The following is a 15,305-nucleotide window of genomic DNA, read 5'->3' on the forward strand; positions in this document are numbered from 1 at the left end:
AGCCTTGTTAGGGGGTCGTCTCTTGTACGGACTACGCTTGTCGCAGTCGATTGCTGCACACACTGTGTACGTCCCTGTTGGTGGCTGTGCATAGCCTAACAGTTTGTTGCACAACCCCTATCTGTGTGCTAACAGTGCTGTGTCTGCTGCTGTGCAGTGACGGGCAGTGTGCAGGCCTAGTGCCACAGGCTGCAGGTCAGATATAGGCGGATCATGAAACATACATTCACATGTGTGTTTGTTCGCCTGCTCCCGTTCTGCCCTCTTTTTGTAACTTGTTCTTTACAGACCCTCTCTTAATCTGCCCACACTGCCTTCTTGGCACCTGGCTCTGTGCCTCGAGGGGGCGCCCGGAGCCCAGTGATGGGGAGCGCGTCTTGCCCCAGAGGTAGGTGCAGGGCAGTCAGGTGAGCGGCGCATCCTGCGTGACTCGTCTCTGCAGGGCAGGGGGAGGGCCCGGGTGTGCACAGACCTGCCCTGATAGGCCTGCGGAGGCCGCTGGCTCACATTGCGCCCTGGGGCTCTGCTTCGTTGCAAGTTCCTGCATACCTGAGTCCCAGCGGAGAGGCGTGTGTGTGTACATGAGGACAGTACTGGGGGAACCGGCACCGGAGAGGTGGTGGGGGGCAGCTGCGAGCCCTGGCACAGGAGAGGAAGTGTAGGAGACGGGGGCTTCCTGTACGCATGGCCCAGCTGTGCCCTACCTGCCCCAGAAGACATCTCGCGTCTGCAGGAACATGGCATGCTTTGCAGTTGTTACCGAAGAAGTTTGGACTCCTGGGCGGGTTTGACACCTCGCCAGTGACCGGGCATGGGCTGGGTCTGAGCCACACCCGGACACCCGGCCCCTTCAAACTTGCCTGGAGCCGGCCAGCGGTCAGGGCGCCGCCTCTCCAGCCAGCTTCCATTGGCCCCGGGGCTCTGTGCATCTGAGGTCTGCCACGAAGGATGTCACGGCCGCTGTGCTCTAGGCAGCCACGCTCTCGTCCACCCCACGGGCCCAGGAGTTTCTTCCTCGCCGGAGCTCTGTGCCCACCATTTGAGAATCGTTTGAGCAACTCCCAGACCTGCCTCTCCCGTCAGTGTCCAGAACCTGCGACTATTTCTAAGGTGTGCTAAGGCGCTGGAGACCTGCCCCTCTGTGGAGCATTGCGGTGCCAATCACTCCAGAACTGCCCCTTCTCAGAGCTCTGTAGTGCCAATCACCCCAAACGGGTCCATCGGAACTCTGTGGTTCCAGCCACCCCAGAACTGCCCCTTCCAGAGCTCTGCGGTGCTGGTCACCCCAGAGCCATCTCTCATCAGGTCTGCGGTGCCAGCCACTCCAGTCCTGTCCTTAATCAGAGCTCTGCCGTGCCACTCACTTCGTGCACGTCTCTCGCCAGAACTCTGCGGTGCCGGTCACTCCACCCTCTCTCTCATATGAGCTCTGTGTTGCCACTCACTCCATGCCTTTCTCTTGTCTAGGCTCCGTGGTGCAGTCACTCTATTCCTCTCTCTCATTTGAGCTCTGTGGTGCCGGTCACTCCATCCCTCTCTCTCATGTGAGTACCAATTGCTGTTCGGCCTCCTTAGTTACGAGCTCTCACCCCTCAACTTCTACTCGAACCCGACCCTGTAGTGTGACAGCTCCAGACCCTGCAGCGTCGCAGCTCCCGCCTGAGGACCAGGAGAGGGGCGTGCCGTGCCCACCGCAGCCGCGCTGCTGCCCCCTGTGCCCCGACAGGCACTTCAACGACACTACCAGAAGAACTTCCTGCTCGGAAGTGGGTGGAGCTGCCCTCCTGTCAGACGCTCGCTGGAGCCGACCGAGATGCTGAACGCCGCGTGAGCCCCAGGAGGACGGGGCCATGGCGGTGCACGCAGGGGGCAGTGCCACCTCACAGGAGCTCCGTGGAGAGACGGCCGGGGCCCTGTGGCTCCTCTACTGCCGGGACGGGCGACTGAGCGCACACCTGGTGAGCCGGATGTGCTGCATGGGTTAGTATGAGCTCTTGGCGACCCCTATGGGTGAGGGGTATATGCCCGCAGGTGCGAGCCAGGGGGGGTGAAGCTCGTTCCTGCAGCCTGGCAGGGTTAATTTAAGGTGGTCCTTGTAGCCCCTTGCAGGTGCTGACCTCTACAGATGAAGCTCACTCCTGCAGCCTGGCAGGGTTAATTTAAGGTGGTCCTTGTAGGCCCTAGCAGGTGCTGGCATCTACAGGTAAAGCTCGCTCCTGCAGCCTGGCAGGTTTAATTTAAGGTGGTCCTTGTAGGCCCTAGCAGGTGCTGCCCTCTGCAAATGAAGCTCCCTCCTTCAGCCTGGCAGGTTTAAGGTGGTTGTTTTGGGCTCTAGCAGGTGCTACCTCTACAAATGAAGCTCGCTCCTGCAGCCTGGCAGGTTTACATTGGTTCTTGTAGCCCCTAGCAGGTGCTGCCTCTACAAATGAAGCTAGCTCCTCTAGGATTGCACAGGGCCTGTTGTTTGAGTGGTATTTCATGCTGATTTGGTGACACTCAGTGCCGATGTTCTTTGTCCTTTGTTCTGGCTGCTGTGTGTTTATTTTATGACTCATATGGAGGCCTTTCATGCATCGTTTAATTTTTTTTGTACGTGGTTTTCTAGAATGCTTACAGGCTTTTACAGTTTGTGTTTTTTTATTAGAGCAAGACCAACCGTGTTTGACAGCATCAGTTTGCAGACTTGATTCTGTCCAGGAGAGCACAGTGCTTTATTTATTTATTTATTTATTGCAGGTTTGTATAGCGCTATGAATCGACTCCCGGAGGAGTATCTCCGCGCTTCTGTCGTCTAGTCTGACGGAGCTGTAGTAATAGCAGTAGAATTAAAAAACTATGATTCTAAAGAAAAATAAGTTAAATTAGCTAGTTAGACTAAACAGGAACGTTTTCAAATTTTTTCTGAAATGCAGATGATCAGAGCATTGCCTTAATGATAGAGGGAGCATGTTCCAATATGTAGGACCCACTACCGACAAGGCCCTGCCTCCAAGTCTGGTCTTGTTAATTTTAGGTACTTTTAACAATAGCTGTTGGCTGGATCTAAGGGTATGCATGGGGTTATATGGAGCAAATTTAGTAGACAGATATTCAGGTCCTAAATCATGGAGACTTTTATGAATGATACAGCAAGTCTTAAACTTGACTCGTAGACGTATGGGCAGCCAATGGAAATTGCGTAATAAAGGCTTAGATGGGGATCTGGGGGGTGCATTAAGCACCAATCTAGCCGCAGTATTCTGTATTACCTGCAAACGGTCAAGAACCTCTTCATTAGCTCCTGCTAAAAGACCGTTGCAGTAATCTAGACGGCTGATCACCAAAGCCTGGACTAAGGTTCTTCTGTAAGAGTCAGGCAGAAAAGGAAATATCCTGCGGAGGAGACCTATCACGTGGAAACACGTTCCCACTGTTACATTAACATTCTGTTTCATGGTCAACTCAGGTTCCAGCTGTACTCCCAAATTCTTAATTGTAGATTTGGGTTCAGGGACTGGGCCTAGGTCTAGAGGCCACCAATCAGGAGACCATTGGATTTTAGCTTTCCCAAAGAGCATCACCTCTGTTTTCCCAGTTTCACAGTAAAATTGTAGCTTTTAATATATATGAAACATACTCAGCAGCAAGGGCAGGGTCCTAGGGCCCAGGGGCCCCAGAGAAAGTTGGCGTGGGGTTTTTAGTTTTATAACTTGAGCCCTCAAGGCACAATACCATTTTGTTTGTTGCGGAGCGGCCACCACCAGCTATTTTGAGCTCCTCTGATAAGTCTTTGGTTGTGCTAAGATGGGCGGAGCCAGTAGACATCCGTTCGCGCAGGGTGATGTGGTCATCCGCCTCACATGGAGTCGCATGAATGCCTTGACTGGGGCTAACCTTGAATTGGGGAGATCAGCTAGGAGGTGTTACTGTAGTCACTTTTGTTTACTGGCACGGTTTGAACCACTTGCTGAGGTCTTGCTTTAGAATGAAAGGTTTCCTTTTTTAGGCGTCCTCAGTTAATGCTGGGGCACCCTCAGTTGTATTTATTTTTTATATGTTCACATTGTTAGCTATCAGAGATGAGCCCCAAAGACCTTGCCTTTTAAACATTATATATATATCTCTATATCTATCTGCAAAACTCCAACCTTTCTTCAATATTCTCAGAAAACAGGAGCACAGACCGCAAGTAGGTGCAAATTTTTGTTTTATTTAAATCAAACGAACACTAGCAGCATTACGCATTTCGGCTCCAGAGAGGGTTGGCCACAAAAAGGTGGGGAGCATGTGGTGCTGGTAGACATCGGAGGTTGGCCTGCAATGGGAGGTTGAAGCTCACAGCTGTTGGATGCTGGGCCTGGCCATAGGCCCTGCTCCCAACCCCTTACTGCGCACAGCCGAAAGCTGTGCATGCTGGGAGGTTTGCCTCCTATAAGGATTGGGTGCATGGCCTGGCCACATATAGGTATGGTAAAAAAAAAAGCTTTAAAGAACCCCGGACATTCACTGAAAAACCAAAGGTTAAGGTGATGTTATAGTTAGGTGCAAATGACAATGTGCATGGTGGGGGCGTGAGTACATGTGCATTACACTTGATGTGTAGATAAGCTGAATGAAATATACTATTTATTGAATGAATTAATTCTTAATTCATTATTACTAAATATTACCATGAATGAGTGAGAAAAGGGACCCTGACTGCCAAGAAGCAAAACTTCAAGTGAGTTGTCCTACTCTTCCTCTCCATCTACTGTCAGAATTGGTATTCAGTGGAGTAACCCTGAAGTGCAGCAGTTGTTTCTTTGTGAGATGGTATTATTAGTGCAGCAGGTGCAGTGTCACTGTGACCCAGAGATATAAGAGGCTCACTGCATCCTAATATCACCTTTGCTCACTAGCCACAGGATGGTTGGCGTACCATTCTTCCTACTTCTCCATTAGGGCCCCGGGGCACCCTTGCGCAGCCACTGGATGGCATTTGTAACATGTAAAAGATCCTTACATTAAGGACTGTATTGGCTGATTTGTTATGGCCTAAGAGTTTTTATGGTACATTACAGTGTGTTCCTTATTTGCGAGTGTATGACAGTACTTTGAGTATTGTATCATTAGAGCTGACATGTTTGTCCTTGGGTTGCCATTGACGTGTAATCCACTGTGGATGTAATTCCTAATGTTGTAGATTGCGTGTTGTGTTTCTGTATGTTTGAAACCGCTGTCTGCTCTCCGGGCCGCCTTCGACGCTCCTATCTGTGAGTGTGAAGGAGCTGGACTGTTCCCATTGAGCGCAGGGTCAAGACTGATTTGCATATGGCTGGGTCTAAACTGGAATAGCGAGCAAAAAAGCGATGGATTTAGGCCCAGATCTCTACACTGGGGTGAATGTATGACATTGTTCTGCATTTTGTCAATCAATTGTTCTTTTTGCATTATTCACCCCGAGTGGGACGGGTATGCCCAGACGTGGGTTCCTTGCTCTCCATGCCACTGGAGTCAAGCTATCCTGGCTGATGAGATGAAAGACCGAAACTGGTCCTAGGATGATTGTTTCCATTCCAGGGAGGACCTGGGCTGGCAGTTTGGGCTGGACTGTTCCCATTGGGCGCAGGGTCAAGACTGATTTGCATATGGCGGGGTCCAACTGGAATGGCATGGTGAGCAAAAAAACAATGGATGTAGGCCCAGATCTCTGTACTAGGGTGGATGTATGACATTGTTCTGCATTCTGTCCATCAATTGTTCTTTTTGCATTTGTGAAGGAGGTATGGCACAATTGACAGGGCCCTGTGTTCTCTTTGCATTGCCATGCTGCTAGCACCAGTCCTGGGGTATAAAATGATGTGCGCCAAGGATTACCGGCCGCTAATACCTGCCCTGGCGCCCTGTTTGCTGCTTTTAACATGGAGCCACAGTAGCCCTTAGATGGCCCAGGCCGTCTTCCCCCCTATTGTGTTGCTGGTGATGGTGAAGGAGGCCCAGGGATACCTGGCAGCTGGCAGTGTTCATAGAAAAGTGAATGAAGCAGCTGCGATTGTGGGCCCTGCAATAATAATATTATTGTTGGTGTTATTATTATTTGTATTATTATTGTAGTTACTCTTCTTATTCGGGAGTAATGGTCACGTCGGAGTTAGGGTCATGTCCTCCTCTGCGGTTCAACAAAGTGGAAGGGGGTCGATGAAGCCCAAAATGTTCCTTCAACCCTTGGTCAAGGCGACGGTTCAAACAATAGCCCCCTCCCGCCCTTTGGTGAAGTTGGGGGAGAGGGCAGAGATGTGGTTGGGACTATGAGTGCATCGGTGAGCTGCTTCACATGCCTCCTACATTCGTTTTTAACAGGTGGTAACTGTGCAAGACCAAGGTGGGGCACAGGAGACCTGGCATCTTTTATCTGTGCCTGTATTGTGTTTAGTTCAATCCCCCCTACTCCCATCCTTTGAAAGTGTACGTAGGCTATCAACCCGACCCTCATCTAGCCACAGTTCCCATCCTTGGAAAGTAAGTAAGTAATCTTTATTGTACAGTTAATTCAAATTCGCAATTGGAAACTCACAATTTAAAACATTTAAACATTAAAATAAATCAGCCTTTTCTCTCTTTATTCACTAGTGGTTAAGATTCACACTTCCGGGTTAGCTCGCTGATGTTGTACTATGAACGAGAGTCACAGCTCTGTTATCTATACTGTCCTTCCAAATATACAAGTCATGGACGATGTGCTTTGTGCTTCGGGTTGCCTATTCAGTCCACTTTAACATGAAAAAGAGAAAATATGTAATAAAGTGCTTGTGCTTCAAGGTGCCAAAACTTGGGCAAAACAATCCCGCTTTCGGTTGGCTGTTGTCGTGCTCTGTAAGTTGTGCTAACTGCCCACTATTCTGCTTCCACGCCTTGCTGGTGCTTTAGTCTTCCAGCCACTAAATCAAAAGTACTTTGCAAGACGTCAGTTTAGCTGGGTCTCTTCTGGGTTAAAACACAGTTTTAAAGCCTGCCTGCCTGCAGGTCCTGATGCCCATCTGGTTCCATTTTACTCAAAGTAAGGCGCGCCTTATGTCCATCAAACTTGGGCAAATACAGATAATGTGTATTAGATCCTTGTTTCCTGTTCTACAGAGACGACAGGACTGTTCTTCTTGTCTCCTTTTCCAAGATGCCAGGTGAGGGAGAATTGGTAAAATGCCAAAACGCAACTTTGAAAACTTTTCTTTTATCTCCTGTTTAATTCCCTCTTTAAAATAAGCTTGTGAGATTAGAGCTTCATAGTCATTCAACACTATCCATCCGTGAGCCCTCTGGGCCAGAGTTTCCTTATCTTCTGATAAGGATATAATTTTCGTTACTTTGGTTACAACCTTTTTGAAGCTCTTATGATCTGTTGATGATTCCCTAAGATCGGTCAGTTCGAGGCTTTCTAATGATTCCAACAGGTACTCCCTGGCAGGTGATTCTTGGAGAGGGTATGGTATGATGGCTGGCATCCCCACACCCCCTCCTAGCCACAGCTACCACCTAACCCACATTTTTCTGCGCAGTGCACTCTGTCTCTTTGAAGGGCATCGAGTAACCCCTGCCCTTGGTCATTGATACTCTTCCCCCCCCCCCCCATCTCACCCCCGTGGGAGGGAAGGATGTTTTATTTTTCATCTCGGGAGGGATCTGCCTATGTGGATGGCCCCTCCCCCACCACCCACGCGGCTTATGTCATTAGAGCAGCTTCGGCCGCCGAGGCTGCAATCTCTTGATTTCTACTCTGTCACCCCCTATAATCCCTCTGAAGGATTCCGGACTGTCACGTTGTGTAATGTCCTTGAACGCCGCCGCTTTCCGCCGATCTGCAAACGTTTGTGTATGATGATGCGGGGTTTAAAGAAAAAGCGTCAATGTTTATGACCGAGACGTTTTATGCCATGGGCCAAGTGGGCTCTGGCCCAGGGTCCCAGCCTTTCAGATGAGCCACCTTTTAGAGACAGCTCTGTTCTGCAAGAGTCGTTCCCCAGTGACCTTGAATAATTTTGTTTTAAACGCCGTTTTCCTTTAATTTATTTGTAAAATGGGTGAAGCGTGAGAGTCTATTGCAGACATTTTCCAGAGAAATATTGCATATGTTTCATTCTTTTAGCTCAAAACAGGACCCACATTCATGTGTCACGGAGATTATTTGTAGTAATATTAGTGAGCTGCTGCTGTGTTACAATATTGAAAACTGTTGTAGCCACAACATGAGACAGAGTGGTGTGTTGATAACGAGCTTTATTAACATAAGCAACAAGACATCAGCGCGCCCGCCGCCTGCAGTCAGCCTGTGAGAACTGACAGCTGGCATCCGGTGCTCGGCATAGAACCTTCGGCATTCCAGCATTCCACGGCGGTGCGTGGAGCGGAATGACATCACAACATACCCCCCTTTCCTCTACACGCAGGTAGGGAATGAAAAGGAAAACAATAGGAAGGAAAGGCATGTAAATGTCAGAAGCATAGAACATAACAATAAATCATCCGACAATGAAGTCATGCAAATGCTGAGGGGTTCTCCTGGCCCGTAAGGGTCTCTGATAGGATTGAGCTCTATGGAGATCAGGTGAGTCATCATTTGTGTTAAATGGCCTTTGACTATTGCTCAGGTTATCCCCACCAGGGCCTGGTGCCCTCACTCCTACACCTGTGCGAGCACTGTTGAGCAATTGACTGTCATGAGCCAACATGTACCCAGAACATGAATACTTGGTAACCACTTTACTAACCACGCTTTTGGGAACATGATCTCGTGAGCAGTACTTTGCTACCCTACGTAGGTTCCACTTTTCACCATTCTCTAACACAACATAGAATGGGTGTGCTTCCTTTACCTGGAAGGGTCCTCGAAATTTGCATAAGCCTCTTACCCAGCGTCCGGAACGGACCTTGACCCAGTCACCAGCAATTATGCTGGACACATTCTTTTCCTTGTCGTGCACTCTACAGGAAGCATGCTCAGGAATGCTCACATCACATCCATTCTCTTTCTTTCCTTCAACCAATTCTCTGATCCACGGAGGCACCAGTTTGGAAGCTGGTTTCCTACATCGCATGGCGGCAAAGGGAATAGCTCCTGTTTTTGCATTTTCTGTCGTGCGATAGGCCCATACCAACTCGCTCAGAGTCTCCTCAATGTCAAGATTATTGGTTATTGCCAAACTTATCGCGCCTTTGATCATGCGATTGGCTCTCTCGACAATCCCATTGGATTGCGGGTTGTACAAAGTCGTGAACGTGTGTTTAATGCCACACTCACTCAGAAATTCTCTCATCTCACCAGAAGTTAGCTGAGTCCCGTTGTCCGTAATAAGGACAGCGGGATGACCCTCCTCCTTGAAAATCATACGCAAAACCTTAATGGTAGTTTGAGTGGTTATTTCAGGGAGTAGGTAGACAATGAGCCACCGGCGCTCGGCATAGAACCTTCGGCATTCCAGCATTCCACGGCGGTGCGTGGAGCGGAATGACGTCACAACAAAAACACAGGTCACTATTCCTAAATATTAGATGTAAACACATTTAGAATTTGGAGCAGTGTGCAGTTGCACTGTCAGTGACCTGGCGAAAGAGGGCATGAGAGAGCTGATATTGGATCATGAATTCAAGGCTGTTCCGAACAGGGCCCCCAAAATACGTTTGGTCCCAGGCGCCCAAAATCCTTAAGATGTCTCTGGTTTATGAACATTAACTGAAACGTACCGCACCGGCGCGTGTGAAGTGGACGTTGACCGACTCGTCCAACTGGCGCCGATGTTCCTTTGGACTTTTAGTTCCCTGAAGAAATCTTGGTATGCCATAGAGCTTAGACGTTTATCTAATTTTGTTGTGGCCCCTCCCATCTGTGCCAGAGTTTCCAGGTAGAGAACTTGTTTAATAGAAACATCAGAGAGGTGTGGCTTGGACCTGGGAGGCGGAGCCTCGGGGCGGCCGTTAGAGGCCAGCAACCCGCAGACACGTGCGAGCTGCTCCTTGATTTTAAAGGCATCTTATCTGAGTTTCAGGCCGGGCCGAGCAGTGGATTTCTGCATGGTAAGACTTTTCAGGGAAGTCACAAGTGACCAATTGGCCTTCACCATTGTATCGTTTTAGGTGAAGAGAGGTTTGTGCAAGGACGCTTGACTATTTAGATGAGCTTGTTTGCTATACAGTCATCATTCTTGAAATAAATACAGTGAGTGCAATTTGATGTACTTTTTGACCTTGGTCTAACGAACATTAATTCTTTTCGACATAGTGTCCTGTAAATTTCATCTCTTGCACAATTTGTAAAAAAAAAAGGAAGAAAATAAAGTGGATACGTTTTTATGGTCAATTTTGTCTGCTTCTGCTTAGAACTCCAAATTGGACGGACAAAAACTCACCGAGAATGGAACCTTGCGCTACTAGCATGCCAACTTTGGTGGACTTTCATTCATTGAGTTGTGTGGCGAAAGTTGATATAAAAACCTCTCATTTGTTTATATATGTATATGTACAGATGTTTTACATCATTGGGTGCTTAATTTGCACAAAATACAGTGGCATAACTGTAAAATGTGTAATATATCACACAGCTCCCTGTGAAATATTGATTTCATCATAGTGTCAGCCTCGAAAGCACTCTACCAAGCCTTACTAATGTCACCACTACTAAGATTGTACAGAGTTGGGGACCACAATATACAGCAGAATAATTGAAACTATGAAGCAAAATAAGCAAACTATACAGTACATTTTGTGGCATTATTATTGTATGCCTTTTGAGCTAAAAACATTTTTTGTTTGAAATCTGCAAAGTATGCGGCAAATTAAATGGCAAATGCTAAATCCATAATTATGCAAATGATGCTGCCACAGAATCACATAAATCCTGTAGCCCTCACCATTGTCCCCTCTTTAATGAAAGGTATACAAAATCTAAAATTTCTAATTCCAGCCAGTGCCCGTTGTTAGCTGAACTTTGAAGAAAACAGATTTTCTAATAACACCCAAAATAGATTTGGAATTTAAAAACTACTTGGCAGGTGGCGCGTTATATGGTCTAATATTGCTTTCATGGGGTTCTGCTCATATATACAAATGTCCAGTCGAAGTGACCCCTTCAGGAGAGTCCCTCCTGTAGCGGGGATCCATATGCAGGTGCCCAGCCCACTCTGTAGGTAAAGAGAAGAGCAGATTGAGAGCTGTTGAATGTGGGCGGTGGGTGGGGCCCATAGAATAATTCTAAAGTTGCTGAAGGGACTTTGAGAAGTTAGTAACTGTGAGATGGGTGGGGTGAGGCCTCGGGCTGTGGTTGAATTCTCTATTTGATGGGAGCAGACTCTGTTAGACCGTAGGTTGTGACTATGTGAGAAGTTAGTGAGCGGCAGAACATGTCAAGAGCACAAAGCAAGCAAGTATGATGGGCTTTGCTTGAAAGCTGGTTCACCTGAGCTGCATTGTAATTCCCACACCAGACATCTAAAAAACAACGCCATGTAGGCAGTTTCTGCCATTGCCAGTGTGTATGGAGAGAGGGAGGGACTGGGAATAGTGAAAACGCAAGGATACTTTGTGGTAATCGTGGGGAGGGTCATGTAAACAATTGACCCTTCTGGTGGGCTGTTGTGCACAGGCCATATACTCCAGGGAGAGTGTGGCCCTACACAGTTGGGGGAACCCACACGCTTCCCAGCTAGCAGTGGTCTTAGGTATGCATGAACTCGGTGATTGAGTACGAGGTATAAGCTGGGATAGTCAGTCTGAAGCAGTTCTTAGACCAGGCACGGACCTTGGAATGAAGCGAGTTGTGTGAAATGTAGACAGGCATAAAAGGTAACCCAGGTCTCCATGGGTAGCCAGAGTATTGCTTCGGAAATATATATGTATGCATGTATAACCCCTGCTGGTAGTGCCTGGAGAAGATGCCTCTGGGATACTGTGATGCAGTGGTCCAAGCTGGGGGGCGGGGCGTATTGTAATTGAGACAGTCCATTTACATTCAGTTTCAGTGTCTTAGCATTTACCAGTTTTTAGCCTTTGCATACTCAAAAAATCTAATATATTTAAAATGTGCATTACATGTGCAGACTAAAAGCAATGGGGCTAATAAAGTGATTGCATAAAATTGTGCCTAAATGCTGAAATGAGATAAGGAATAGAGGTGTGCAGGAACTCTTAATGGCCATAACCTGCATTAACATGCAGAGTGCACGCGGACCCAGCCCACACAGCAGCTGTCTTTTTATTTAATTTCTATGATTGTGGTACTGTTTGGATGCTTACAGGGGCCTTGTTGAGAGATACCTTAATGTGTGGCTTTTTTGTAGTTTTTGTTAGGTCACGCTGTAAATGTATTGGCAAGGAGAAAGCTCCACATATCCTCTAAGTACCAGAACGATAAGTAGGTATCCAAGGCCTAATACGCTCTACCTGTTTTTTTGCCACACAAAAAGTAATGTACGGGATATTGGATAGGACTCGGACCTGGTCCTCTGCATCTCCTGATTCGCACACATTTTTCACACTGATCAAGCTATAGAATGCTCGCCTTTTCGAAGGAGTACATGTGCCTCACCTGCCGATGGTCTTAAGTACCAAAGACGGACCAAACCTATGCTAGGTGCTCAAGCATGGTCTTGTTGGCGATGTCCTTCCAAAGTGCCTTGATTTCCTTCAATTCTTCCTAGGCTTGTTCCTGGTAACTGTATTTTATTTGGACTTTCATAGTTTGGAATGGAAGCTCATGCTTTTATCAGAGAAAAGGGCCATTTGGTTTCATTCCTTTAGTTTGGATGAAGATCATTTGTTTAGGCAAACCTTATTGGCCATGCCACTTTGTCTGGAATTATGTTTCCAACTTCTTAGAGAGTAACCCTAAAGTCATGGATTTACGGCTGAATTAAGAGTGGAACAAGGGAGTCAAATAACAGTTTGCCTTCCCTGAGCAATCGATGCGCGATTCGGAATTAAGTGAAGTATAGCAGGCATGCCCGACATGCAACAGTTTTATTTGATGTAACGAAACAGAGTACCTGTTTGTACCACCTGCGGAAGCTTCAAGAGTTGGAATCTAAAAAATATATCTAAATATGTAATCCAGCATTATCTAAGTATTTCCAAATTATTTTAACACTGCAGTCTCCAAAGTCATAAGGTGTATTTTGATACAAGATTTTTACTTTTTCCTTTCGCTCGGTTTAGGAAATCATGGACCACATTTCCACATGATGAGAAGCCATGCAGTTATTAACCTTTCCGAAGGAGAATGGAACTTGCATTGTCTGCTTTTGCCAAGCCCTGGCCTTTGAGCATAGGTTTGAAGGCTCATTTTCAGATACCCTTTTTTATGTTTGATTTTACGAAAATTATATGTATAATAATATACCTACTTAGGGAGGCTTTCAGCTAGCCCTCTTCATCCATTGGTCTTGTATTGAGTCATTCAAATGTTTCTTCTGTTCACAAGCGTATACAGCATGGGTCAGCCCACTTTAGCCATCAGCTAGCTCTACTGTGACCAACAGCATTCTGCCCTTTCGCAAGAAGTAATCTCGCACAAACAAGTGCTGCAGTCCATTATACTATTATGGCAATGTGATCTTTTTTGAGACAAAAAAGTATTATTGCTTTTCGCCAATGTGTTTTTGTTTTTATTCTTTTGTTTTTTAGATTTAGGAGGGACTGGCCGCTGCCCCAGCAAAGTTTTCGGAAACCATGACAACATAAGCATTGACAAAGCCAAAAGGCTGGCAGCCAACACCAGACCTTTTAGCTTTGTCAATACTTGTTTGTTGCAGTGAGGCAAAGCTTTTCTCTTTAAGTGGTCGAGACATCTTTTCATCATTCTGAGTCTCATTGTGGCCAGACTTTCTTTGGTGGACTACTTGAACACCCCTTTCCTGCTTTACTTGCTCACACATCCGTTCTTCCTCGTGGATTTCAAAATAGAGGTGTGTAATGCCTGTGGCAGCTGTTGTTGTGTTTTTGACATGTGATAATTGTCTGATGCTTTCTCAGACTTGCGGCCCATATTTCGGCTCAGTAGAGAAGCAGAGAGTCCCTAGCGGTGATTCTTTAGACGAGCTCCAACCTGTTGTGCGATTTGCTTAATACCCTTCATAGCCGCATCACTCTTTTCCATGAATTTGATGGAGTGATGGTTCCAGTTCCGTGAACGTCATGTCCCAAGGTATCGGAATTCCTCATCTTTTTTTTGTCATTAGTTCTGTAAAGTGAAATACCCTTCATTGCCTGAAGGCCCAAACCATAATTTTAGATTATCTGTTATTGTTAGGAATCTGGTTGTCTCTGCACCACTCGGTTGCTGTGTTTAATATTTTCCCAGTTTTACTGAATCATTGGCATTAACCAGGATGCCTTTTCAATCCCATCCTTCTCTTGGGGTTTCCATTTTCAGAATCTGTAGGAGCTCGATCAAGTAGTGGGCCTAGTAAACCACCTTATTTGATACCAATTCTATTGCTCAGTTTTGCACATAGTTGGCACTTGGTGAAATGCTGCACCTGAGATGTATCTTTCTGAAGTCTGTCGGTGCAGCATTGTGTGGTTTGCCAGTGCTTCGCACAGCTTCCCCCAGAGATATGAGTCTGTTAATAAGATCAAATGCTGAGTATCTCAAGAAGATAGTATGTATGTTTTCTTACCCACACATAGGAATATCTGAATCAAATTGCCACGACAAACATGAGCTTTGTTGCTGATAGCCCAGGCCAGAAGCCACTTCGGAAGATGTGGTGAGGGGTAATAATGTTGTTTCCTTCTTTACATCCCTGCATACTGCACAGCAGTATGTTTGTGACCAAGTGTGCTTCAGAGTCCCGCAAATCTATGGGTTTATAGAAAAGTCTTGTCCATTTTACCTTTCTTATAACTTGGCACGATGATTGGATTAAGTAAGCCAGGGAATTGGGATCTTTGAAAAGTTTATGCAGTGATGAAACCGGGCTTTCAAAGGTAGCACCGACCACTTGGCAACGTTTTTAAACACCTCTGTAGTTAAGAAGTTTGGGCCCGGGACCTTTTTACATAGTAATGTGCAACCTGTTTGATTTGGACCTTCTGTGGTACACCAAGTTATAAATGCTCCTCTGTCTCATTACACTATGTACCAAGTTTTGCATCAAAGAAGCTTATCAGAACAAAGCTTCACTGGTTTGCTGGTGCAGCAAAATGTTGGTATTTTCTACGAGTAGTTTGCTGAAGGAAGCAACTTCGGGCACAGAACATAAATGTTAATTACTCAGTGAAGATTGAGCAGATTGCCCTTGAATAACATGTTATATGTTACTAAGTTGCAAGCTTTCCAGATTAGGTCGGTAGGTATGCTGATG

General features: G+C 46.6%; 1 protein-coding gene across 4 annotated transcripts in view; it reads left to right on the forward strand.

The window, feature by feature from the left end:
- Positions 1-15,305, forward strand: part of MACF1 (microtubule actin crosslinking factor 1) — a 990,087-nt gene that overhangs the window by 170,541 nt on the left and 804,241 nt on the right. For 3 of the 4 annotated variants that reach the window (XM_078680763.1, XM_078680765.1, XM_078680766.1), the window contains exon 1: positions 1,522-1,980. The exons of the other annotated variant lie outside the window; for it this stretch is intronic. In XM_078680763.1, coding sequence (XP_078536889.1) covers positions 1,851-1,980 — 130 coding nt within the window. In that variant the 5' untranslated portion in view covers positions 1,522-1,850. Of the gene's footprint in view, positions 1-1,521; positions 1,981-15,305 lie in introns of those variants that run through there. 4 annotated transcript variants of the gene reach the window in all.

Source organism: Lissotriton helveticus, chromosome 3_1, assembly GCF_964261635.1.
Source record: "Lissotriton helveticus chromosome 3_1, aLisHel1.1, whole genome shotgun sequence".
NCBI lineage: Eukaryota > Metazoa > Chordata > Amphibia > Caudata > Salamandridae > Lissotriton > Lissotriton helveticus.